A 26309-nucleotide genomic window follows, 5' to 3' on the forward strand; every position below is an offset into this window, starting at 1 on the left:
AACGCCCAGTTTTTCTAATTTGGGGTCATAAATATTATGTAAAACAATAAACTGACTAAACCTTTTTAAAATTCTATCATAAATGTAAGATTTATTTTCAAAAAGTCCCATATTATTATCTAAAATATATTCAAGAAACACCTCTATATTTTTCTAAAATATAAAATTTCTGGTAATAAGATCATGTTAATATTCACTTTGCTCATAAATCAGCAACCCAACCGCTGACCATTTTGTAGCTATGATAATGCGATTTAGATCGATATCAGCTGGTAACTTATGCTTTCTTCGCTGGGATTATCGTGCGAGTTACCTGCCCACCGAACTGACTGACCCACTATAAATGCAAATATGTAGCAGGCAGGCAGGTGACCCACATGAACCCGCCGGAGGTCAAGCACCTCCACCTGATAATGCGTGACTCTCGTTGGACAGACAGACCCAGTTTGGATATGTATCGGTATCTGTGGGTTGTGGAACTCTTGGTAACCCAATACGCAGCTTACCCACTCCATTCACCTGAAAGAAACGCTGAAAGAAATGCAGAAGAGATAGTGTGGAGAATGGAAATAATGCATACGATGGTTTCCTCTTTCTTTTTTCCGCTCTTAGGTCCGTTTGGAGTCCATTGGTGCTGAGGACATTGTCGATGGCAACCCCCGTCTCATCCTGGGTCTCATCTGGACCATCATTCTGCGGTTTCAGATTCAGGAAATTGAAATCGATGTGGTAAGTTGTGACTGTTCCTATTATTAAAATATTTATTTAATTTATTTAATTATCTATTTTTTTAGGATGAGGAGAACGAGTCCAGCGAGAAGCGTTCCGCCAAAGATGCGCTGCTTTTGTGGTGCCAGCGCAAGACGCATGGCTATCCGGGTGTCAACATCACCGACTTTACCAACTCCTGGCGCTCGGGATTGGGCTTCAATGCGCTCATCCACTCGCACCGTCCCGATCTGTTTGAGTACAGCACCATTGTCAATTCGAAGAACTCCAACCTGGACAACCTTAACCATGCCTTCGACACGGCCGCCAACGAATTGGGCATTCCCAGGTGAGGATCTAAGATTATATATTTAGTATAATATAATATATATGAATATTATGAATATTATATAATATAATATTCATAAAGAACTATGTTTTTTTTTTATTCTAAAAAAAATTATAACAAAATACCCAAAAACTTTTTTAAAAATATTTTAATGACAAATCTTTTTAAAACCAATCTTATGATTTTTTTATTTATCAAATTAACTTATTTTTTATTAATAATAAAATTTAATTTTATGTTTTTGTTGTCTGGCTCCAGATTATGAAAATTAAATTTAAATAAGGAATTATTATAATAATGATCTTTTTTTATTTAAAATCAATTTAATTTTTTAAAATCAAAATATATATTTATTTATGATCATTAAAGTCATGTGATTAAAATCAAACAATTATGTTTAACAATTTTTGACTGCCTACAGAAGTATTATACCTATAGTAAACCAATTCATGGTCCTTCTTAAAAATTATCCGAACTATTTTATATACTTTTATAAAGAGTTTACATTTCTTTCCTAATTAAACAAATGTCAAAGTATCTAATTAAATTTCTCCCCCGTATTTTTCAGCCTGCTCGATGCGGAGGACATTGACTCGGCCCGACCCGACGAGAAGTCGATCTTGACCTATGTGGCCTCCTACTATCACACCTTTGCACGCATGAAGAACGAACAGAAGAGCGGCAAGCGCATAGCGAATGTAAGTAAACAAGACCTGGGATTCGGATTCAGGTTCATATGCAGAATCAGATGGGATGCCCATCCATCGCCTCTGGAAATCGCTGCAGCGTAACGGTGTCCCACAGTTAACGCTCTACTTCACAATGGATTGGCCCCCAATTGGATTCGTATTCGGATTCCCCGGATTCGGATTCGAATGCGGATTCCGATTCGGGTGGGGTCCAGAGACCTACACCTAGAAAGTTGTTCAACCAGCTATATTTCTTTCTATCTTTCGATACCACCTTTCCCCGCAGATTGTCGGCCAGCTGATGGATGCCGATCGCAAGAAGATGCAGTACGAGGGTCTGACCACAAACCTGCTGAGCTGGATCCGCCAGAAGACGCTGGAGCTGGAGCAGCGCGACCTGCCCAACTCGCTGGAGGGCATCCAGCGGGAACTGCTGGCCTTCAAGGAGTACCGCACCATTGAGAAGCCACCCAAGTGAGTAGAGAGGGTTTCATGACCAGCCGGAAATGATAGAGAGTAATGTATTCAAGAGATTGGAAGGCATGAGATCTATGTGGAAATGGAAAAATATCGATATTTTCGATGATTTCACAATATTGTGTCGATAATGACGATATTTTCAAGACAAAGAAGTAAAATTAAAAATATATATTATGTTTATTTTCTGATAAAAATCGATTAAAAAAATCTATAATCTATTATTGAAATCTATTATCGAAAATATCGATATTGACGATATTTTTAAGTTAACCTTTAATAAGAAAACGTCAGGAAATCATCGATGGTTCCGATAAAAATCTATTATTAAAATCTATAATCTATTATTGAAATTATAATTCGAAAATTTTTATTATTATAATCGAAAATATCGATTTTCTCGATATTTTTAAGTTAACCTTATAATAATTATGACTTTTCCCCTCTATTTTCAGATACAAGGAGCGCAGTGAGATCGAGGCCCTGTACTTCACCATCAACACCCTGCTGAAGGCCCTCAATCAGCCGTCCTTCAATCCCCAGGATGGTCAGCTGGTCAACGACATTGAGAAGGCCTGGCAGATCCTCGAGTACGCCGAACATCATCGCGAGGTGGCCTTGCGGGAGGAACTGCTGCGCCAGGAGAAACTGGAGCAGCTGAACTACAAGTTCGAGAAGAAGTCGGTGCTGCGTGAGGGTTATCTCAAGGAGATGATCCAAGTGCTGTCCGATCCGCGCTACCTGCGCCAAGTGGATGCCACTCTGAAGAAACACGAGGCCATCTCTGCGGATATTCTCGCACGCGTTGAGCGATTCAATGACCTGACCGCCATGGCCGAGGAGCTGGACAGGGAGAACTATCATGGCAAGGAGCGTGTGCGTCGCCGGGAGCAGGAGGTGATGGCCAAGTGGCGCCAGTTGCTGGAGCTGCTGGAGAATCAGCGTTTGAACCTCTCGCAGATGAGCAACCTGATGAATTTGCTACGCGAAATTGCCAGCACCACCGAAGCTGTGCGCGAGTTGCAGCAACAGTTCGCCTCCGAGGATGTGGGTCCGCATCTCCTAGGAGTGGAGGAACTCCTCCAGGCCCATTCGCTGCAGGAGCTGCAGGTTAATACCTACGGAGAAACCCTCAAACGCTTCAATCGCCAGGCGCTGCCCTACAAGAGCTCGGAGCACAAGGATGCCGCTCTGCTGGCCCAACGTCTCGCCGATCTGGAGGAGGCCTATTCGGAGCTGCTGCGTCGTTCGGCGGCGCGAAGAGCTCGCCTGGAGGAGGCCCGGAACTTCCATCACTTCATGGAGGACTACGACAACGAGGAGTCCTGGCTGGTGGACAAGCAGCGCATCTGTAAAACCGGCATCACGGCGAAGGATTTGCGGGCAGTGCTCTCGCTGCAGCAGAAGCACAAGGCTCTGGAGGATGAGATCAAGTCGAGGAAACCGAAATCCGGTCAGATGTCCGATGCGGGCAAGCGACTGATTGGCGAGGAGCATCCACGCTCTTCGGAAATCCAAAGTAGGATTGATTCTTTGGCGGAACATTGGCAGGCTTTGGAGGCTCTAGTGGAGCTGCGTCGCCGCCAATTAGAGGACGCCGCCGAGGCCTACCAATTCTACACGGATGCCAACGAGGCCGAGTCCTGGCTGAACGAGAAGATGGCGCTGGTTAACTCGAGGGATTACGGAAACGATGAGCCCTCGGCGCAGGCTCTGCTCCAACGTCATCGCGATCTGCAGGGTGAACTGAATGCCTATTCCGGGGACATTCTCAATCTCAATCAGCAGGCCGATAAGCTGATTAAGGCGGGCATTTGCACCCTGGAACTTTCCGCCGTGGAGCCGGAACTCCCGGAGCAGGAACAAGAGGAGTGGGTCAACGAGACGCGACTGGTGCCCAAAGAAGTCTGGGAGGACGAGTGGGTGGAGAAGCTGGAGCACAAGAAGGTCACCGAGACGAAGATGCTGCCGCATGTCAAATCCCTCTTTCCCTTCGAGGGTCAGGGCATGAAGATGGACAAGGGCGAGGTGATGTTGCTCAAGTCCAAGACCAACGACGATTGGTGGTGTGTGCGCAAGGATAACGGAGTGGAGGGATTTGTGCCAGCCAACTATGTGCGTGAGGTGGAACCCCGTCCAGTGGCCTGCATTGTTCCGAAGGCAGAAAAGGTCAAATCCCTGCAGAAGGTGAAGAAGACCATCCTCGTTCGCCAAGTGGTTCCTGTCAAGAGAATCAAACCAGTGAGTGTGGCACCCAAACCGCTCGTCCAAAGGAGAACCTCCACCCAGAGCATCAACGAGAATGCCGACAGCGTGGAGAAGCGTCAGCAGAGGATCAATCAGACCTACGACGAACTGCAGGAGATGGCCCAGAAACGCCATGCCCTCCTAGAGGACTCCATCCATCTCTTTGGCTTCTATCGCGAGTGCGACGACTTTGAGAAGTGGATGAAGGAGAAGGAGCGCATGATCAAGTCGGATGAGGGCGAGGGCGTGGACAACGCGAAGCGCAAGTTCGAGAAGTTCATCACGGATCTCTCAGCTGCTTCGAAGCGAGTTGAGGAAATCGATGGCGCTGTGGACACCTTCCGCCGCCAGGGACACTCGCAGCTGGACAAGATCATCGCCCGTCAGCGACAGATTCATCAGATTTGGCAGCGACTCAACAATGCCAAGGCTCAGAGGGAAAAGAGCCTGGAAGGAGCCTCCAGCGTGGAGCTATTCAATCGCACCTGCGACGAGGCGAAGGTCTGGATGAGCGAGAAGATGCTGCAGTTGGACACGGCTGTCATTACCCCAGATCTCCGCACCGTTCAGGCGCTGCAGAGACGCCATCAAAACCTCGAGAGAGAACTGGCTCCCGTGGAGGAAAAGGTCAATCGGGTGACTTACCTAGGCAACTCGGTGAAGAATTCCTATCCGGCGGAGAAGGACAATGTGAATGCCCGCCAACAGGAAGTCCAGGACATGTGGCAGCAGGTTCAACAGCGTGGCAGTGACCTCCGCAATCGCATCGAAAGCGAGGTGGGTCAGCAGATCTTCAACAACAGTGCCAAGGTTTTGTTAGCCTGGATTGATTCGGTGAAGGATCAACTGAATGCCGATGAGTCTGCAAGGGATGTTGAGACTGCCAACAATCTGCTGAAGAAGCACAACGATTTGGGCGATGATATCCGTGCCCATGACACCGAATTCGTGGAAGTCATCCAATTGGGAAAGCAGCTCTCCGATGGCAAACCCCACATGGCGGAGACTGTGGCCGTAATTGAACGCCTGAAGGCCGAACAGGATGCCATCCATCGCGGCTGGGCCGAGAAGCAAAAGTGGCTGCTGCAGTGTGTCGAACTGCAGATGTTCAACCGGGAGGCGGACAAGATCGATGCCACCACCAAGAGTCACGAGGCCTTCCTGGAGTACAACAATCTGGGAGTGAGTTAGGGTTACTTTCTATTTATTTTTTTATGGAAACTAATTGGTTTGGTATTATTACAGTCCTCTCTGGATGAAGTGGAGGCCATTCTGAAGCGCCATCTGGACTTTGAGAAGAGCCTGATGGCCCAGGACAAGATCTTGAAGGGTTTCTCGGACAATGCAGACAAGCTGATTGCCAACGATCACTACGATTCGAAATAGTAAGTGTTTTTTTTGGTTCAATCTAATATAATAAAAAAGCACCCCTAAAAAAGGGCAAGTTAAATCGGTAGCCTAAATGGTTTGGCTTAAAAGTCTAAAAAAATATAAATAATTTCAGCAATAATATTCTAATAAATATAGGATACATAAATTTAAAATTGTACTCCTTTAACCCTATAATTGAACCCAACATTCTAACAAATCTAACCTAATAAAATAGTACCCATAAAAAAGGGGAAGTTGAAAACAGCCTAAATGGTTTTGCTTAAAAATAAAAAAAAATATAAATAATATGAGCATTTTTTTTAAAGTTTTACTGTTTTAAACCTCTTATTGAACCCAACAATCTAACAAATCTAATCTAATAAAATTGCACCCCTAAAAAAAGGGAAGTTGAAACGATAACCTTTGGGGTTTGGCTTAAAAATCTAAAAAAATATAAATAATATCAGTAATAATATTCTAATAAATATGGGATATATAAATTTAAAAATTTTACTGCTTTAACCCTATAAATGAACCCAACATTCTAACAAATATTTCAACTTTCAGCATCGGAGATCGCCGCAATCAGGTTCTGGGCAAGCGCAAGGCGGTCAGGGATCGCGCCTTCGAGCGCAAGCGTCTTCTGCAGGCCTCCAAGGACTTCCACAAGTTCGCCGCCGAGGCGGATGACCTCAAGGTTTGGCTGCAGGACAAGACGAGGATTGCGGGCGACGAGAACTACCGGGATCTGAGTAACCTGCCCCGCAAGTTGCAGAAGCACCAGGCCTTCGAGCGGGAACTCCGCGCCAACGAGGGTCAACTGAGGAATGTGACCAAGGATGGCCAGGCGCTCGTCCAGGCCGGCAATCGAGTGCCCGAGGTGGAGTCGCGAGTGGCCGATCTGAACAAGCGCTGGAAGGATCTGCTCACCCTGTCCGAGGACAAGGGTCGTAAGCTGGAGCAGGCCGCCTCGCAGCGGGAGCACAATCGCTCGCTGGAGGATGCCAAGAAGAAGGTGGACGAGCTGGACGCTGCCCTGCGAAGTGGCGATGTGGGCAACGATTTGCGCAGCTGCAAGGATCTGATCAACAAGCAGCAGATTCTCGAATCGGAGATCACCATTTGGGATCAAAAGGTGGCGGAACTAGTGTCCACTGGCGATGACATGGCCCACGAGGGTCACTTCAATGCCCAGAATATCGAAGCGGGCACCAAGGAGCTGCAGCAGCGCTTCAAGGACCTTCGTGATCCCACCCAGCGTAGGCGGGCCAAGCTGGAGGAGAGCTTGAACTACCACAAGTTTGTGTTTGAACTGGACTCGGAATTCCAGTGGATCAACGATCATTTGCCGGCGGCCAAGTCCAATGAGCTGGGACAGAATCTGCACCAGGCCCAATCGCTGCACAAGAAGCACAAGAAGCTGGAGGCGGAGATCAAGGGTCACCAGCCGGTGATCAACAAGGCTTTGCTGGCGGGTCAATCGCTGATTGCGCAGCAGCATCCGGAGCGCGAGCAGGTGGAGCAGCTGTGCCAGCAGCTGGAGCACGCTTGGCAGGATCTGGAGCGGCACTGCGGCGAGCGATCGCGCAAACTGGACATGTCCCTCAAAGCCCAGCAGTATCTGTTCGACGCCGGCGAGATCGAGTCCTGGCTGGGTGAGCGCAACAATGCCTTGCGATCCACGGAATATGGCCGTGATCGCGACTCGGCGGCCAAGCTGCTCACCAAGCACAAGACCATCGAGCTGGAGCTGGACACCTACTCGGGCATTGTCACTGAAATGGGTCATAGTTGCGCCGCCATGGTGGCCGCCAATCATCCGGATAGCAAAGTGCTGGCCGCCAAGCAGCAGTTGATTGAGAAGATGCTCAAATCCCTGCACAAGTTGGCCTCCCAGCGACAGGGACGCCTCATGGAGAGCCTCTACAAGCACGAGTATTTCCTCGAGTCCGACGAAGTGGAGCAGTGGATCAGGGAGCAGGAGCAGGCCGCCTCCTCGGAGGATTACGGCCAGGACTTTGAGCATCTGCAGCTGCTGCAGAATAAGTTCGATGATCTGAAACACCGCGTGGAAGTGGGCGCCGATCGAGTGGATCAGTGTGAGTTGCTCGCGAAGAAGCTTATTGATTCCGAGAGTCCGTATGCCAACGAGGTGGAGAAGCGACAGGAGCAACTGAGGTGAGTATTTTAAATTATTTTGAATTTTTTGTTTTATATAAATGAATTAATTCCAATTTTGAGTTTAATAGAATTGAATTAATTAGAATTTTGAGTTTAATTGAATAGAATTGAATGAATGAGTGGGATGAATTCCAAAATAAACAAAAAACAATTTCTTTTGAACAAGAAAGGACCATCATTTTGTGATTAAATCTGAATGAATTTTATTTTCCAAGCAGCTAACATTGATTTTGTCCACTTTTTGTTCTCAAAACAAAGCACAAAAAAATCTGGCAGATTTAAAAAATTCACAAAAATTATTCATTCAATTCGAAATGAATTAGAAAAACATTCAATTTATTTCACATTGAATTAAACAAATCAAAAATTTCATGATATACTATGAAAAAACAAAAAATTGAATGATTCACGCAGGGCTCTAATAAGTAGGTAATCTTTTAACCAAGAAACTAAACTAATTATTTGTAATTTCAACCCATAGAACCTCCTGGGAGAACCTCTTGCAACTGCTGAACCAGCGGGAGCAGAAGCTCCATGCGGCTGGCGAGATTCACCGCTTCCATCGCGACGTGGCAGAGGCTCTGTTCCGCATTCAGGACAAGAATGCCGCGCTTTCTCAGGAACTCGGCAGGGATTTGAACTCCGCCTTGGCACTCCTCCGCAAACATGAGGGTTTCGAGAACGATCTGGTTGCCTTGGAGGCTCAACTGCAGGTGCTAGTGGAGGATTCCGTGCGCCTGCAGGCCAAGTATCCTTCGAATGCCGCTGCCATTGCCCAGCAGCAGGATAAGGTGGTGGCCGCCTGGAATGACCTGAAGGAGAGGTCCACTGCTCGCGGAGATCGTCTGGCTGCCAGCTCGGATTTGCAGACTTTCTTGACAGATGTGAGGGATATTGTTTCCTGGTCTTCCAATCTCCGTGCTGCTTTGCAAGCAGAGGAACATGTAAGCGATGCCGCTGGAGCCACCGCCCTGAAAATCCAACACGATGCCATTTATGGAGAAATCGAGGCGAGGGAGGATAAGTTCCGGTACCTCAACGAACTCAGCGATTCCATGGTTCAAACTGGTCACTATGCCGCCGCCGATGTGGAGGAAAAGTGCGCCGCCATGTTGGATGAGCGCCAGAAGCTGCACGCCGCCTGGAACAAGAAGAAGATTATGCTGGAGCAGAAAATCGATTTGTTCTGCTTCCTGCGCGATGCCAAGCAGATTGATAACCTATCCAGCTCCCAGCAGGCTGCCCTGAGTAGCTCCGATTTTGGCCAGACGGTGGAGGATGTGCAGAACAAGATCAGGAAGCACGACGAATTCGAGCGACTGATTCAAACGCAGGAGGAGAAGGTGGCCCTGCTGCAGGAGCACGGACGCAAGCTGATCGAGCAGCGTCACTACGACAGTGCGAATATCCAGACTATTCTCCAGGGAGTCCTCGCCCGTCGCCAAAAGGTCAAGGATTTGTGTGCGGTGCGTAGATACAAACTAGAAGATGCTCTGCTCTACGCGAAGTTCGTGAGAGATTGCGCGGAGGCAGAGTCCTGGATAAATGAGAAGCAGAAGAAGCTGGAAGCTGATGCGGCTAGCTATGCGGAGGTCACTAATCTAGATGAGAAGATCAAGAAGCTGCAGAAACACCAGGCCTTCCAGGCCGAGGTGGCCGCCAATCAGGGTCGCATTCAGGAGATCCAAGATACGGGAGTCATACTCCTCAGCAAACAGCACGAATCCTCGCCTGAAATTAAGCTGGCCATTGAGAGGGTACTCCAAGCTTGGCAGGGATTGCTGGCGGAGCTGGAGCAGCGCGGCCGCGGGCTGGAGGAGGCCCAGGACAGCCTGGAGTTCAACAGTCAGCTGGACAAGATCGAGGCCTGGATCCGTGACAAGGAGATGATGGTCCAAGCCAGCGACACTGGTCGCGATCTGGAGCACTGCAATGCGCTGATGCGGAAACTCGATGACGTGGACTCCGACATGCGGGTGGACGATCAGCGGGTGAAGCACATCAACCAGCTGGCCGACAAGCTGATCAACCAGGCTCAAGTCCCCGCGGATACCCAGAGTGTGGATAAGAGAAGGAAGGACTTTAACTACAATTGGCGGCAACTCCAAGGTGCCTTGAATGCCTATCGTGCCTTGCTGGGCGGAGCCAACGAGATCCATGTCTTCAATCGCGATGTGGATGACACGGCGGAGCGGATAGCTGAAAAATCACTGGCCATGAGTTCTACTGACACAGGCAGGGATCTGGCTGCAGTGGAGGCTTTGATCCGCAGGGAGGAGGCTTTGGAGAGGGATATGTCTGCTGTTAAGCAAAAGATTGATCAGCATGAAACGGCTGCTGAATTCCTCATCAAAAAATATCCCGAACGTGGAGCTGTTCATATCGAAAGGAAGCTGGAAGAGCTGCATAAATCCTGGGGAAATCTGCAAGCTTTGTCTGTGAAGAGGCAGAGCATCTTGAATGAAGCTTACTTAGCACACAAGTTTGTCTCGGATGTCAAAGAACTAGAGCTGTGGGTCAATGATATGATCAAGAAGATGAACAATACACAGGCTCCATCCACCATCAACGATTGCGAGACCCAGTTGGAGTTGCACCAGGAACGCAAGGTGGAAATCGAGGGAAGGGAGGAGGCCTTTGCTGGACTAAAACAACAGGGAGATCAACTAAGCTCCAGGCCACAACAACAGCAGCCGGAGAATGTGAAGAGATACCTGCTGGTCCTCGAAGAACTCCACTCCAACCTCAACGAAGCCTGGAGCGAGAGGGCCAGGGATCTGACCGAGGCACATCAACTGCAGCTCTTCAAGGCGCAAGTGGAGCAGGTGGAGATCTGGCTGGCCAACAAGGAGGCCTTCCTCAACAACGACGATTTGGGAGACTCCTACACAGCCGTAGAGAGACTCCTCAAGAAGCACGATGAATTCGAGAAGCTGCTGCAATCCGATCATGTGGACACTTTGCAGAAGTTTGCCAATAGCATTTTGGAGGGAGAACCCAAGGATGCGGATTTGATACGCGAGAAACTAGCTTATATCTTAAGGAGAAAGCAGAAGCTGCTGGAGCTTTCAGAGGAAAGGAAACAACGCCTCATTCAATCGCTGCAACTGCAGGAGTTCCTGAGGAGTCTCTACGAGATTGATCGCTGGCTGGTGCAGAAATTACAGGTGGCTTTGGATGAAAACTACCGGGAGCCGAGTAATCTGCAGAGCAAGATCCAGAAACATGCTGCTTTTGATGCTGAACTCCTCAGTAACTCTCCCCGCGTTCAGTCGGTCATCCACGAGGGCGAGCGGCTCATCCGCGGCGAGCACTTTGCCAGGGACGAGATTGCCCAGCAGGTGCAACTCCTCGAGGGAGATTGGCTCAAGCTGAAGGCTGCCTCGCAGACGAAGAAGGAGAAGCTGCAGCAGGCCCACGATGCGCTGGCCTTCAATCGCAGCGTGGATGAGTTTAACAACTGGATGGACGAGGTGGAGCTGCAGCTGAGCAGCGAGGATTATGGCAAGGATTTGGCTGCTGTTAGCAATCTCCTCAAGAAGCACGAACGCCTGGAGGCCGATGTGGCCCATCATGGTGAATTGGCGGAGCAGCTGAAGCAGAAGGATGAGCAATTCTTCCAGGCGGATCACTTCCTGCGTCACGAGATTCACGAGAGGGCCACTGTTAGCATCAGGAGGTATAATACCCTCCATGAACCTTTGGGGATTCGCAGGGAGAACCTCGAGGATTCCCTGAGCTTGCAGCAATTCTTGAGGGATGCTGAGGATGAACTACAATGGCTGGCGGAGAAGCAATTGGTGGCGGGCTCCCAAGATCTGGGCACTAGTCTCCTTTCCGTTCAGGGACTCCAGAAGAAACACAATTCTTTGGAGGCCGAGCTCACCTCGCAGGAGCCTCTGATTCAAGCACTCCTTCAACGAGGTCAGCAGATGATCCGCGACAATCACTTTGCCAGCGAGCAACTGCAATACAAATCGGAGTTGCTCCAAAAGCAGCTCGTTCAACTGAGGGATTTGGCTGCCATTCGACGACTTCGTCTGCTGGACGCTGTGGAGAGTCAGCTGTTTTATGTAGAAGCCAACGAAGCGGATGCCTGGATGAGGGAGAAACGTCCCGTTTTGGCCAGCAGCGATTATGGCAGAGATGAGGTCTCCGTTCAGACGCATCAGAAGAAATTGGAGGTTCTCCAGAGGGAACTCATTGCCTTTAAGCCCTCGATAGAGAAGGTGGCCAAACTGGCCAATGGATTGATTGAGCGAAATCACTTTGATAGCGCTAATATAGCCGAAAAGAATGGGCAAGTAAACCAGCAATATGAGGACCTCCTCCGCTTGGCCAAGGAGCGTGAATTGAGGCTAGGCGAGTGCAAGAAGCTCTTCGAGTATTTGCGCGAAACTGAGGAGCTGCACGAGTGGGTGGGTGACCAGATGGCCGTCACCGCTAGCGAGGATTACGGCGAGGATGTGGAGCACGTAGAACAGCTCATCTTGGCCTTTGAATCCTTTGTTTCCAACCTGAATGCCAACGAGGCGAGGGTGGAGGCCTGCCTGGAACGAGGCGATCGGCTCATCCAGGAGAACAATCCCTACAGAAGCTCCATTAAATCGAAACGAGATGAAACCAAGCAGCTGTGGGAGGAGCTCAAGGATCTGGTGCACGCTCGCCAGGATGCCTTAGCAGGAGCCAAGCAAGTCCACGTCTACGATCGCGTGGCCGATGAAACCATTCAGCTGATCAACGAAAAGGATGCCTCTCTCATCTCCGAAGATTACGGTCAGGATTTGGAGAGCATTCAAGCTCTCGGTAGGAAACATCAGGTGTTTGAATCCGAGTTAGTTGGCATCCAGGGTCAAGTGGACTCCGTGCTCGCCGAGGCCGTCAAGCTGGGCGAAATCTATCCGGATGCCAAGGAGCACATCGAAGTGAAGCGAGACGAGACAGTGGAGGCCTGGACGGATCTGAAGGAGAAGACGGCGGCGAGGAAGAACAAGCTCAGCCAGGCGGAGCAGCTGCAGTCGTACTTCGATGAGTACCGCGATCTGATTGCCTGGATCAATGAGATGCTCGCCAAGATCACTGCTCCCGAATTGGCCACCAGTGTGGCGGGAGCTGAGCTCTTATTAGCCAGCACCAAGGATCACGATACGGAGATCCGGTCGAGGGATGAAACCTTTGCCAAGTTCGCCGAAAATGGTCAGCAGCTGATCAAGGAGAAGCACTTCCTCGCGCACGAAGTGGAGGACAAGATCAAGGTCCTCCAGTCGCGTCACGAACTCCTCAAGCAAACTCTTCGCAAGCGTCGCGAGATCTACGAACTCAATTTGGACACCCAGCTGTTCCTTAAGGATGCCGAGATCCTGGAACAATGGATTAGCAGCAGGGAACCGCAACTAAAGGATGCCAAACTGGGTGACTCCATACCCCAGGTGGAGGATCTCCTGCGTCGCCACGAGGACTTTGAAAAGACAGTGGCCGCTCAAGAAGAGAAATTCCAGGCCATCAAGCGGATCACGCTGCTGGAGCAGCTCTTCCGTCACCAGCTGGAGCAGGAGAAGATCAGCAAGCAGCAGGAGAAGGAGCGTCTGGAGAAGGAGCGCCTCGAGCAGCTGAAGCAACGGGAGCTGCAGCGACTGGCAGATGAGAGGAGGCGGGCGGAGAAGCAGCACGAGCATCGCCAGAATGCCGCGTCGCAGGAGAAGACCCCGATCTTCTCCTCACCCATGGTTACGCCAGCGCAGACGAGTGGTTCCCAATCTCCTGCCTTGGGACAGGTCCAACTGAGACCTCCTTTCGGGGATGAGAACGAGCATTCAGCGCTCCAGAAGAGCAGCTCCAGTGGCATGTTCGGTGACCGCCTGCGTCGCGGATCCGCCGATGCGAATGTGAAGCGGGCGGAGAGCATGAAGGTGCAGCCCAAGCAGGCCAAGCGTACGCCATCGTTCACCACGAGGAGGAGGGCTCAGTCCTTCCGGAAGAACCAGAAGGGCGAGGGATTCGATCTGCCGCCCGTTGAGATTCAGGGAAGCTTGGAGCGCAAGCATGGCCTGCAATCGGGAGGAAAGAAAGCGCCCGTTCGTTCATGGAAGCAATTCCACACGGTGCTCTGCGGCCAGTTGGTGTGCTTCTTCAAGGACGAGAACGATTTCCTGCAACAGAAGACGGCCACCGCTCCGGTTAACATTTTGGGGGCCAAGTGCGAAAGAGCAGAGGATTATACGAAGAAGAAGTATGTCTTCCGGCTAAAACTGCCCGACGGTTCGGAATTCCTCTTCGAGGCTCCCTCGCTGGACATCCTCAACGATTGGGTGCGCAAGATATCCTTCCACGCCAGCCTGCCGCCGAACATGCAGCTCCTCAGCTACGACGAGTCCATGAAGGTAAGAAGATAGCTTATAAAATATGAAAGTTAATACGTATCACATCATAAATAATAGCAAAATAAGCATAGGTTTTAGGTATATTACGTATTATATCATTTATCTTATGATAATAAATATATATTCCATGTTATATCATATAATACATAAAAATAAATGTACTATATCATATAATATGAAAACTAATATATTAAAATATCATTTCCCCACAGCAACAGTCGAGCAGTTCGCCGGACATCAAGGTCACGAGCAGCGTGGATTCGCCAGTCAGCTCCCGCAACTCCTCGCCCGATTCCCAGCGTCGCACCAGTGGTGGTCAGCCTCTGGATGGAACTGCCACGCCCCAAATGGCCTTCCTGCAGCGACAGATGCAACAGCAGCAGCAGCAACAACAGCAGCAGCTATCGCAGCCCAGTTCCCCTAGTTCACCCACCGCCGGATTCGATCAGAAGCCACCGATCCCGCCCAGAGGAGCACCGCCAGTGGCCAGCCATCGCCAGAGCCAGGAGAATCTAGTTGTGATGCGCAATCGCCAAAGTTCCAGTAATGGTGGGGATTATCTATAATTCATTTATAATGAAAAGGAATTAATTTATTAATTATTTTTACCCAAAAGACCTGCAACAATCCGCCACTTTGCCCGCCGGTTTGACTGGAGTCCAGCAGAATGGAAGCAGCCGGGATGACAGCGCGGTGCTGACACGCAACAGCGAGGCCAGGCAATCAGGTGAGTCCCTAGAGTCCTTGGGGTAGTATATTGATATTCCCTAGCCATTTGTGTCTCTGTCAAAAAATACATAAAACACACAAAACACCTACACATTATTCCACTCACATTGTACAAAATTGTCCTTCGAAACGATGATGTATTAGATAATCCGCCGCCATTGCCAACGACGATGCCACCGGTGGGTGGCCATCCCCATCAGCACACCCATTCCCATCAGAATGCTCAGGTTCAGCAGAGGATCAATGCCTTCAATGCGGCAGCGAGTCAGAGTCAACCGGATTTCTATAATAACAATGCGGCGAGGCAGCAGACGCAGAGGATTCCCTCGGGGAGGATCGACTCCACGAGGAAGTTCATCGAGATGGAGGCGCACAACAATAATGGAGGCACTACTACCAGCACTACTAGCAGTCCCAAGAGGATACTCAACTATTCCAGCAGCGGGGCCAGCAGCAATGGCAACGGTAATGTGAAGCTGGGAACGACCACGATCACCAGCAACTCCTCCTCAACCACCACCACCACCACAACACACCACCAAGTGACCTCCTCCTCGAGCAGTCGCACGGTGTGGCATCTAACCTCATCGCCCACCTCATCGACCAAATCATCATCAACCGGGGGCTCCGGGGAGCCTAGCCATGCCATCAGTAATCCAAGCTATATGGGTCTGCATCTGAATAACAATAACGATACAATCGGAATTGGACTCGGTGGTTAGACGAACCTCATTAATCCTAACAAATTGTATATTATTCGATTCTTAGTTTTAAGTGCTTGCTAAGGTTACGGCTGTTCTGATATTTATTTCTCTCTCTTGATCTGGAATGCATGCCTTTTTGTGGAATAGGTTCCTCTACTGTTTTTAAGCCGGTGAAGATTACCCGCCGATCCTATCTGCGCACGAGTTTGCAAAGTATTTCAATGGGTTTTATGTTAAAATATGTTCATTTTCTCTAAAAGAAATTATTTTAACTCGAAACAAAGTTTTAAGATATAGTTTTCAGCCTAAATGGTACTATTTTCAAGATCTTTAAATAGCTTTTAATCATTTCTATTTCTAACTTTATTTAAAAAGAAATTGTTTCGAGTTAAAAAATGTCTATAAAATATTTAGATCTAAGTGCTCTGCCTTTTTTTAATTTCATACTTAAACTTGTAATGTATAATATTATATCTGTATAGTATTTAAGCTAGTTTAGTATCATTTTGCCTGTCCACCCTTTTGAATCTCACTCTATGTTATGCTACACTCCTTACACTCTTCATTTGCATGATTCTCGTTACATTTTTGAAGATTTCCAATTACTCACACTTTTCTTATATCCCACCAGGTTGGGGAAACACCCGCTTCGAGAGCAACCGACCTGTGTCCCTGCAGCCCGACTCCATCAGCTTCTCACGCGTTTCCGCGGAGAGTTCCAGCGAAAGCGAGGCCCAGTCCATCTCCTCCGTGTCCGGGGTGAAGGGCAGCAGCAGCAAGGGAACCAAGGAGGAGCGCCGCAGCGGCATGTTCCGCATCTTCGGACGCAAGGGCGACAAGGAGAAGGAGAAGGACAAGGACAAGCGCCGGTCGAGTCAAGTCCCGCCACAGTGAAAACATATTCAACTCTAAGCCACCGTTATAACTATCAGTTCAACCAGGCCGAATTGTTTTTGTATTTTTTATATACACCATAATTATTTAATTTGTATTCGCCATGGGCAAACAAATTTCAAAAAGCAAACAAAAAACCAACCACTAAACGAAACAAGAAATGAAAAAGTTGAAAAATCTAAAGTGTCTACTTAAAGCTAAAGCGACAAATGAAAGTATAAAAGAAATATTATATATATATATAAAGTCAATGTTTTAATTGCATTATAAAATGTATTTGTAAGTTTGTTCGTTGTATGATTAAATTTAATTTTCGTAAAACAAAAAACCTTAAACAATAAATACTATACATATTGTGAAAACAATCTTACACCCCGATTTTAATTTAGCGAAATATTCCTGAAAATTGGTCAAACATTTACTCTCCAAACCCAGCCTAAATAGTGATTGGATTCAATAAATTAGTTAGCTGTTAGCTGTTCAAAAGAGTAAATATTTTTTACCTAGGACAATTTTATTCCAAACTACGTCAAAATCAACACTACAAAAAAAGGTTACTTCTTGCCAAAGCGCACATCTTGATTTTCCACAAAAAACTCCGTTTTTTAGCCGAAACAATGGAAATAATTATCTAAATATGGAGTGTCGTACATCGTTAAGCTCGTATTTTAATTCCTAATAGGTTGGCGTTTAAATCTGGACATTTTATTTTTTGTCAATTTTTTTGCAAAAAATAGTGATGTAACCCCTTATCAAATATGTGAAAATGGGCCAAAAATTAATTTTCCAAATTCAGCATAAATATTGATTGGAATCAATAAACTACTTTGTTTGCCTTTTTAAAACAGTAAATATTTTTGATTTAGGACAATTTTTAACCAAACTACGGCAAAAAAACTCAAAAAAGAACATACTTCTTCCAAAAGCGCAGATCCTGGTATTCTGGAAAAAAAATCTGTATTTAGGCCAAAACAAAGTAAATTATGATTATGAATTACCTTTTTTTTTATTGTTTATGAATTTATTTGCCTACGACAATTGGTGCATAAACATAAGCAGATGTGGCTGATAAGGCAAGAACGGATATTTATTTTTCTTGATTCAGCTGTAGCTGAATAAATATTATTAGTTCATTTGAAAAAAAACGGACAAAACAATTAAATAAATATTAAAATGTTTTTAATCTAGTTCGTGTGTACTTGGAATATTCGCAATATATTAGCTTTCAATTTGTAGGTTCTTATCTGTTTTTTGCTTCTTTTGCTTTCACTTGGGTTTTTTTCATACAATTAAAGATTAACCAGGGATTTTCACATGCAATTACGAATGCGCCTCCGACCTTTTGTATTCTTATCATGTGCAGTACGACACATTATAATATTCGTAACAGGTGGGGCAACTTGATTCTCATGAAGTCTAGAGCAACCGACCACAACAAGATAAAGGGTATTTCTCTTTCTTAGTCATAAAATAAAAACAATTAATTTACTTAGGTTATTTTAAATATAAATGTGAGCTATATTTGTCAATTTACTAAGTTCATCTGCTTCAATCCAGAATCCTGACCTACACAATCTAGTTCTAGCCTCTGTGGGTCATTGTGATTTCACGGGGATTTTTTTTTAAAGATTTTTTCAATTAATCAGCGCCTGTGACTCTTTGTACTCGCATTGTTATGCTTTCCTCGTCATTTATTTAGTCTGGGTTTAACCCAAGTCCCTGGCGAATTATTTCTTTCTCATCTGGGGCAGTCCAGTTAAATTTGGTATTCTATAGGGCGCATCTTAAAAGTTTTGTTTTTCAAATGATGATGAGGCCTTAAGCAATAAATCTTGTTAAAGTACGGAAATGTTTGAAAGTGCTATCTTTATCAGGTGGTTTCCCTAAGGAACGCTTTCCTAAGTGAGTGCACATGTATCATCATCACTTGTTGATCTATTTCGTTTGCACCCGACTACGCTTCGGGTAAAGCAAACCGATCGGCGCAGAGATCGGTGCACTATATAAGCTCCCCGGCGATTCTTTCAAACCATCAGTCGCTGATAATTCAACAAGAAATCAACCAAAAAGCTCTCTGAGAACTTTTCCAATATGATGCAGATCAAGTACTTGTTCGCCCTCTTCGCTGTCCTGATGCTGGTCGTCCTGGGAGCCCAAAATGCCGATGCCGACTGTCTGTCCGGAAGATACAAGGGTCCCTGTGCCGTCTGGGACAACGAGACCTGCCGTCGTGTGTGCAAGGAGGAAGGACGAGTCAGTGGACACTGCAGCCCCAGTCTGAAGTGCTGGTGCGAAGGATGTTGAGAACATCATGCCTTTTAAATATTTCTTAAAATTCTGATCAGAATATACTTATATGCTTCAATTATGAACATCGAATAAATAAAAATGTACATTTATAAACAAGATTTTTCTCTTAGAATACCATTTTTATTATAATCCATTTCTTTGGTGCAGAAGCAGAGACCATGTCGTCTGTCCGTTTCTATGCGAACTAGTCCCTCAGTTTTAAAGCTATCGCGATGAAACTTTCCCAAAAGTCTTCTTTCTATTGCAGGTAGTACTTATGTCGGAACGAGCCGGATCGGACCACTATATCTTATGGCTCCCATAGGAATAGTCAAAAAAATAATAGAAAAACTATTGTAACTTTGTAGAAAGTATACGCCTATAGGCGTTTTGATTTTTGACAATGTAAAGAACAACATTTTAAGTAGGCATACCTGCAAGGGTATATAAACTTCGGCTGGCCGAAGTTAACTTCCTTTCTTGTTTACTCTTGTATTAAGCAATATTCAAATTACTTAGTTAAGTAGGTACATTGTTTGAGTTTCTGTCCTAATTAGGTACAGCGATAACTTTAATTAGAAATGCATTGCCCCCAGAAATTCCTCAAAGACAAATGGCCTTTTTTTGTAACAAATTAAAAATACAACTATTTGTTAACAATAATATAAACCTTACTCTATTAGCTGGAAATTACTTGGGAAATATGTCCCGGACCTACATTGGCCATATGTTGTTGTCGAGGTTAAATTACATTTTCTATTTACTTATTTTACAAAAAAAATTTACTAAATATTTACACGGATAAGGAAAAGTCATTAGGCAAATCAAGTTCAAGTAAAAGGCGCTCATTGATCATCAATGGAAAGGTATCACCTGCCGGGAACTCAAATATGCAAAGTTAGGAGTCATTAGAAGATTTGGAAAATAAATAATAATACAAGTGGTAAATACTACGGAAAGTAGTAAAAAGTTATCTTTTTTAGCAAGACGGCATGTAAGTGATCCTAAACCTTTTGAAAAACGTGAGTTTTATGATCACACCCCAATTAAGAACAAAGGGTTATTATCTTTTTAATCAGCTGGGTTCTTTATTTGGCTTCAGTCTTTCCACGAGTCTCTCTCTAACTTTCTTCCTTGGTTGCAAAGTGTTCTCAACTCCATCCTGTGTCTTCTGGCCTTCAGATCCTGCAAAGAAACAGAGCAAACTCCCTAGGTCTGTCCGGGAATGTGTGTGTGTTGAGTGTTTGTCGGCGGTCTGAGCTCCGGTAAAGCGTGAAAATGTGGCAGTCGATGGGGGGATATGGTGACCATCTAGTGGTTGAAAACAGTTCGGATTGCTACGGTTCGGAATTTCTATGGGGCCAAAGGGACCCGGAGCGTGGGAACTCCGGGCCAAAATGTAGGCGGATGTGTGTCTGTTTCTGGGATAAAATATATATATATATGGTCTTCTGTCGGCAAGACATGTAAAAGTGTTAAAAATGATTGCATTAGTTTTATACTACGTATAAGGAAGCTGGGATCGTATCGAAACGATTGGATCCTCGTCTTTGAAGTTAGGTAGCAGTGATTATATATAATTATAATCCCCATTTCGGAGCTGGGCTCCAAAGTCTTTGAAAGTCTTTGCTTGATTTTCAGCTTGCTTTTGTTGTGTCCAACTCTCGCTTTTTTTGGGAACTTTAAGGTTTTGGTGGGTGGGTAATATGGAGAATATATGGGGATTTTTGTGGGGTTTGGCACACACGATACACACATCACTGTTTGATCACTGCTTAAGTTCGTTCTTGGGTATTGTTGTTGGTTGTGGTTGTTGTTGTTGGGCGTCTCTTTAAAGTCTCTTTCTCTCGCTCTCTTTTTGGTTTCGGTTTCGGGTAAATAAAGTTCACATTTTCTCTCTTTCATTTTGTATTTTTTTTGTGTTTTAAAATATTTAATTAGCATTAAGATCTCTGCTTGTTTTGAAATTTGCTTAGGTCGTAAGTTTGTTTTTCTTTTAATCTTAGTGTGGGTGGTGGGGGGGTGTTGTTTTGGAGAGAGAAAGGGGAAAAGAGAGTTGTATCGACTTTAGACGATAGCCGGTTTTTCATCATTTATCATATCATAACTTTTCGCTTATACCGTAATTTGAATTTTCACACGCGAGCGGGGATTAGGATTACACTTTCCGATTCTAACGCCTGTTGTCCCGATAGCTTCGCTGGCCACCGCCGCCGCCACGCTCGCGAAACGGTCGCGAATCCCGCGAAGATCCGCCGCCGCCGCCGCCGCCGCTGCGATTTCCGTACTCCCGCCGACGTGGGCCCGCGGAGCCGTTGTTGCCGTCGCGATTCCGATAGCCACCGGGTCCACCACCGCCCATTCCGCCGCCGCCTGATCCTCCGCCGCCGCCGCCGCCTCCTCCCATGCCTCCGCCGGCCGCCGCCTGAGCAGCAGCCGCTCCACCAGCTCCGCCATTGCTACCGCCATTGGCCGCTCCGCCGTAGACGGGAAAGCCCGGCGGTGGCACTGTGGGCAGGCCAGCGTTCTTCCAGGCGGCGAACTCCTCGTAGCTCGGCGCCTTGTCGAAGCCCGGCGGCGGTGGCCTCTGCGGCGGCGGATAATCCGGCAGGGGAGGTGCACCCGGTCCATCGTAGTAGCGCACCGGTGGCGGCAGCTGCTCGTACATGGCCGCCGCTCCCGGTGGCAGGGCACCGGCTGCTCCGCCCGCGGCTCCTGGCATCGGCAGCTGGGCGAAGGGAGGAACGAAGGGCAACGGCGGCAGTTGGCCGTGCATGTTGCGCATATAGTCGGCCACGTAGGCTTCGGCAGCTGCTGCGGAGGACATGTAGCGCTCCCACGCGGGCATGGTCATGTCGCCGGGTCCACCGGGTGGTGCTCCTGCTCCACCGCCCATCTGGCGGTAGGGAGAACCGCTCCGCTTGAAGCCGCCGCCCGGTGGAAGACCCATGCCATGATGATGACGGTACGGCCGGTGGTGCGGTGGTCCGTGGTAGCTCCTCTTGTGACGCATCGGACCCAGATGGTCCCTGCCTCCGCCACGTCCTCCTCCGCCGCCGCCACCGCCGTGTCCGCGGGAGGAGAGACTCCTGGGCGGCTTGTAGATCACGTGGATGCCCTTTTCCCGCATCACCCGGGCCGTCTCCTTGGATTTCTTGAGTATGGGCGTCAGTTCGATTTGCTCGTCCTCCGGGAAGAGACGACACAGCTCGGCGCCGATCTTGGGCTCAATCTCCTGGCCGTCGCGACCGATCTTCACCGGCTTGCCCTCGTTCCAGGTGTTGTGCAGATGCAGGGTGGCGTTGAAGGACAGCTCCTTGCGGCAGATCCAGTCCAGTTCGATGACGCCGCCCAGCGCCTTGGGCGAAATACTTGGCGGCAGCACCCAGGCCACCTGGGGAATGTCCCGCCGGGAGGGCGCCGCCATCCGGGCGAAGCCTGCAAATTTACCTGAAGGGGGAGACCAAGATTATTGTGATTGTGATGAAATTAAGTGAAGGTTTTGATCTCTAAAATTATGAATAAAATAAAGAGAACACTTTGTAATCTAATAAAAAAATGATTTAAGATCAAGGGACAATATCATTATTGAATATGAAACATATTTTAAGTTGATTTTTTAAGTTTCAAGTACATATTCTATTAAATAAATAAAAAAGTTTTAAACAATGTACTTTTTGAAACAATTTCCAAGAAAATAAACAATATAAGCAAACATTATTGAATAGGAAACATATATTAAGTTTATTTTGAAAGTTTTAAGTACATATTCTTTTAAATAAATAGAAAAGTATTAGAACAATGTACTTTTTTGAGTAATTTCCAAGGAATTAAACAATATAAGCAAACATTATTGAATATGAAAAATATTTTAATGGATTTTTTCAGATTTAAGTACATATTCGATAAAATAAATAGAAAAGTTCTAGAACAATGTACTTTCTTGAGAAATTTCCAAGGAAATAAAAAGATATCCTCACCGACAAAGCTCCCTTTCACCCCTGAACTAATACCAACTGGAACCTACCACTCTCGTTCACCGAGAAGATGAGCAGCACATTTCGGGCCTCCTTGAAGGCCTGGTTAAGATTGGCGTCGTTCTGCGGCAGCGTGGCCCACACGCTCTTGCTTTTCGAGAGCTGAACGTTGTCGCTGTTGTTCGACTTGATGAGGAAGAAGCGCGTGTCCCGGAACAGGTAGTTCAGCTTGGTCATGTAGTCGTAGCCCTTTTGAGCGTGTGACTGCGAACCGCCGCCCACGGAATCCTTTTCGGGCGTGGAGCTCTTGGAATTGGGTTTACCGCGGGCATTGCCGCCGCCATTGCCTCCGTTTCGCTTGTGCTGGGTGCCCGAATCCGAGTCGGAGGACTCGCTATCGGACTCTAGCGTTGGAAGAGCTGGTTTCTCATCCTCCGCCTCGCTGGCATCGCTTTTGTGGGCCCCAGAATCGTTGATACTGGAAGGTTTCTTGCTCCGCGACTTCTTGGCCGGCGGCTGGCGTTCCTCGGCTGGCGGGGATTTGGATTTGACCTTCTCCGAGGGCTCCGAGGAAGCCGTTTTCTTGGGCTTCTTTTTCTTATTGCCACCATTCAGCTCCTCGGGCGTGGGCTCCCGTTTGCTGGCTTTGTTCTTGGAGGAGGAGGATGTGGACTTGGAGGTTTTGGGCACCTCCACCTGAGGGCTCTCCTTGGCCAGCTTCTTGGTCTTCCGCTTGCTGCCGCTGCCCACCAGCGAGGATGTGGCCGTGCTCACCGAACTGATGCTGGGCTCCGAGTCCGTGGAGTCGCCCCCGTTCGACTCGGAGGCCTCGCTCCGCGTGTTGAACTCAAAGTCCTGCAGCTCCTCGGCAATGTCCGCCTCGTTCTCGTCCAGTCCCAGGTGCACTGCATCCAAGTCCGCCATCTCGCGCATCGGCAGCGTTTGTTTACCTGCTCCCCAATCGATAGGCGGCATCGGCATCGGAAATCGAATGCATATGAATGAAGGAGCACCCACGCACACACACAGAGACACGGACCAAGAAAAATATAGAGAAAAAACGCCGATCGATCGGCAAGTTAGCAAATGATTGTTAAAATCGCGGTAAATCCACACTCACTGGCTGCTCTTGGCATTAATTGGGTGGACACCGGTTTAGCGCCACTTCTTATCCTGTTTTCACCGCAGCAAATCCCCTTTAGAACGCGAAATTATACAAATTTTACAAGGTTTCACACAAAATCTGCGTCACAGCGGCGACGAATTGGCGATGGCGTCAGAAGAGTGCGACTATATGTTCTGCAAGCGGCGGCTTTCGCGGTGACTATCGATAGGCGGGTGCATAGTGGAACTATACAAGGTGGTCTCGTCAGCTCTGCTGAGGACGTTAAATATGTTTACCTCTCTGTCTCTCTTAGGCGATAGAATGAGATAGCTAGATAGAGAGTGACACAAATAACGTCCTCAAAAGAGGGCAGCTCTCGCGATGAGACCACCTTGTATAGTTCCACCATGGGCGGGTGCAGATGCAGATTGCAACAAACCGAATAGCTAGAAATAGCTAGTTTTTAATAGCTAATTACTAAAGGAATATATATATATACTAGCAATACCCGAACCGACATTGTCCGCTACTATTAGCAAAGCATTTATTGCTGATTTTTTTGTATATTCAAATCCAAATTAATATCAGAGTAAAATCCCGCGTAACCTTAGCTAAACAGTAAACCCACCTACAACGCACTAATATTCTAATCCTTCTAACCATAACATACCTTACCTTAACACCGCATTAACTCTAATATTACCTCACATTAACCCCACCTATTTTATTCTAACTCTTGGCACACTTTTTAGCACCTTAATGCTGTTTTCACTATTTCCTAGTCTTAACCCACCTTAGCACCAGTTTTTCCTCTTCTTAGCCAACCTAACTTTAGTCTCACCTGAAAACAAATTTTCCTTACTATACTTACTTTAACTTCACTTTTTCTTAGTAAAACTTGTTTGTCACCTTGACCTTATCCTCACTAAAGTACAAACGAACTTTATCTTTCTCACCTTCACCCTTCCCTTACAGTTCTTTTACCCTAATCTATCCAATACCTCCTTAATCGCAACTTAATTTTATAGATTTGGTTAGCTAAGCGAATGCAGAGAAAAACTTTTACTCTTTTTTACCGTTTATTTTGAACAGATCTAACCCCCAAAAACCTTTAAAACATAAAAAAGAATATATAAGAAATAACACACAAATACCTATGAAAGGCTACGGCCAAAATGCTTTAAGCGAAAAACGGATCCGCTCGCAGGATCGGTAGGTAAACAAAAAAAGAAGTGCCCCAATGTCGGCTGGAGATCAACAGCTGGAGTTAAATATTTCGGGAAATGAGGAAAATTAAAAAAAGCACCTAAAGCTCCAACTCTTTTGGGTGAAAACAGTAGGTGTAATTTTGGAGACGAAATTTGCCAGCAATTTTCGTCGTGCGCTCTCGTCTTTACCATAATTTAAATTTTTGCAAAATATTTGATTTAGAATGGCTGCATTGGGTGATCCGTTATTTTGTCCTAATTTAATCATTCGATGTGTGTGTGTGTCATTGCGTTTCTCACATGCAAATGTGACGACTGAAAGTTTTTCCCTGCTCTCCCCTTGAAAGCCAATCCAAAATGTTTTTAAAATCAAAACCAAAATTCCTTATGAATTTAATGGGTTGGCTACACACTTTGACTTAGAATTGCATCCATTAGATAATCCGTTCTGGTATCCAAATAGAAAAATTTTATCAGGTGTTTCTAAGCCAGAAACAAAACATTGGCGGCGTCTCTTTCGCTTCAAATGACTCTCTCTCTGCTCACTACTCTCTCGCTCTGCTTTTGCTGACGTTCGTGAGTGCTGCGAAAAACAAAAACAACGTGCTGCCAAAGAGGCCCCCCGCAACCCACGCAAACAAAAAGGATCATATAAAATCAACCGTGGGTCCAAAAAACGAAAAAAAAAATACCTTACTAATTGTATGGCATAGCTCCGCACTTTAAAACAAAAACGGATGCGATCGCATAATCGGTGCGGAAAAATTAATTAAGTGCCCCAACCGGAAGTCGGTGGGGGCTCATCTTCTGGGCTTTCAAAGATTTCCACAAACAAAGCTTAAAAAAAAATATCAACTTGTTTGGTTAAAAACTGTGGGAATGGTTGATGTTTTAATCAACCAATTTTGCATTTTTCGAGAGTCCTGGGAGTCCTTAGGAGCCGAATTTTAAAAAATCCTTTCTTAGTGCACACCTCCTCTAACACACGATTCAGACCCAAT

The 26309-nt window shown here is 46.7% G+C and overlaps 3 protein-coding genes across 6 annotated transcripts in view; 2 read left to right on the plus strand and 1 right to left on the minus strand.

Moving 5' to 3' along the window:
* kst (spectrin beta chain, non-erythrocytic 5 kst) overlaps positions 1–17099 on the plus strand; it is a 35610-nt gene extending 18511 nt beyond the window's left edge. For 2 of the 4 annotated variants that reach the window (XM_044394610.2, XM_070214920.1), the window contains 12 exons: positions 613–729; positions 795–1057; positions 1626–1755; positions 2033–2220; positions 2679–5652; positions 5716–5855; positions 6409–8019; positions 8504–14402; positions 14615–14951; positions 15019–15129; positions 15276–15596; positions 16467–17099. In XM_044394610.2, the coding sequence (XP_044250545.2) occupies positions 613–729; positions 795–1057; positions 1626–1755; positions 2033–2220; positions 2679–5652; positions 5716–5855; positions 6409–8019; positions 8504–14402; positions 14615–14951; positions 15019–15129; positions 15276–15596; positions 16467–16729 (12354 nt within the window). In that variant the 3' untranslated portion in view covers positions 16730–17099. Of the gene's footprint in view, positions 1–612; positions 730–794; positions 1058–1625; positions 1756–2032; positions 2221–2678; positions 5653–5715; positions 5856–6408; positions 8020–8503; positions 14403–14614; positions 14952–15018; positions 15130–15275; positions 15849–16466 lie in introns of all 4 variants that reach the window. The other 2 variants (XM_017155929.3, XM_070214921.1) reach the window with 2 other exon arrangements.
* Positions 17100–18749: 1650 nt separating this feature from the next.
* Positions 18750–19135, plus strand: LOC108067099 (drosomycin). The gene has a single exon (XM_017155938.3). The coding sequence runs from the start codon at positions 18821–18823 to the stop codon at positions 19031–19033; it is 213 nt and encodes a 70-aa protein (XP_017011427.2). The 5' UTR covers positions 18750–18820; the 3' UTR covers positions 19034–19135.
* Positions 19136–20908: 1773 nt separating this feature from the next.
* On the minus strand, positions 20909–24274 carry Ythdc1 (YTH domain containing 1). Its single transcript, XM_044394595.2, has 3 exons — positions 24116–24274; positions 23046–23945; positions 20909–22468 (listed from the first exon to the last, which is right to left on the minus strand). Exons 1-3 carry the CDS (start codon positions 24129–24131, stop codon positions 21192–21194), a joined length of 2193 nt encoding a protein of 730 aa, XP_044250530.2. The 5' UTR covers positions 24132–24274; the 3' UTR covers positions 20909–21191.
* Between the last annotated feature and the right edge of the window lie 2035 nt (positions 24275–26309).

This window comes from Drosophila takahashii, chromosome 3L (genome assembly GCF_030179915.1).
Source record: "Drosophila takahashii strain IR98-3 E-12201 chromosome 3L, DtakHiC1v2, whole genome shotgun sequence".
In the NCBI taxonomy this organism is placed as follows: domain Eukaryota; kingdom Metazoa; phylum Arthropoda; class Insecta; order Diptera; family Drosophilidae; genus Drosophila; species Drosophila takahashii.

Coding starts and splice junctions, on each gene's coding strand:
- Ythdc1 (XM_044394595.2), bottom strand. Junction 22,469..23,045: donor CTTCTCGGTGAACGAGAGTG/GTAGGTTCCAGT, acceptor CTCCCCCTTCAG/GTAAATTTGCAGGCTTCGCC.
- LOC108067099 (XM_017155938.3), top strand. CDS start 18,821: ATGATGCAGATCAAGTACTTGTTCGCCCTCTTCGCTGTCCTGATGCTG.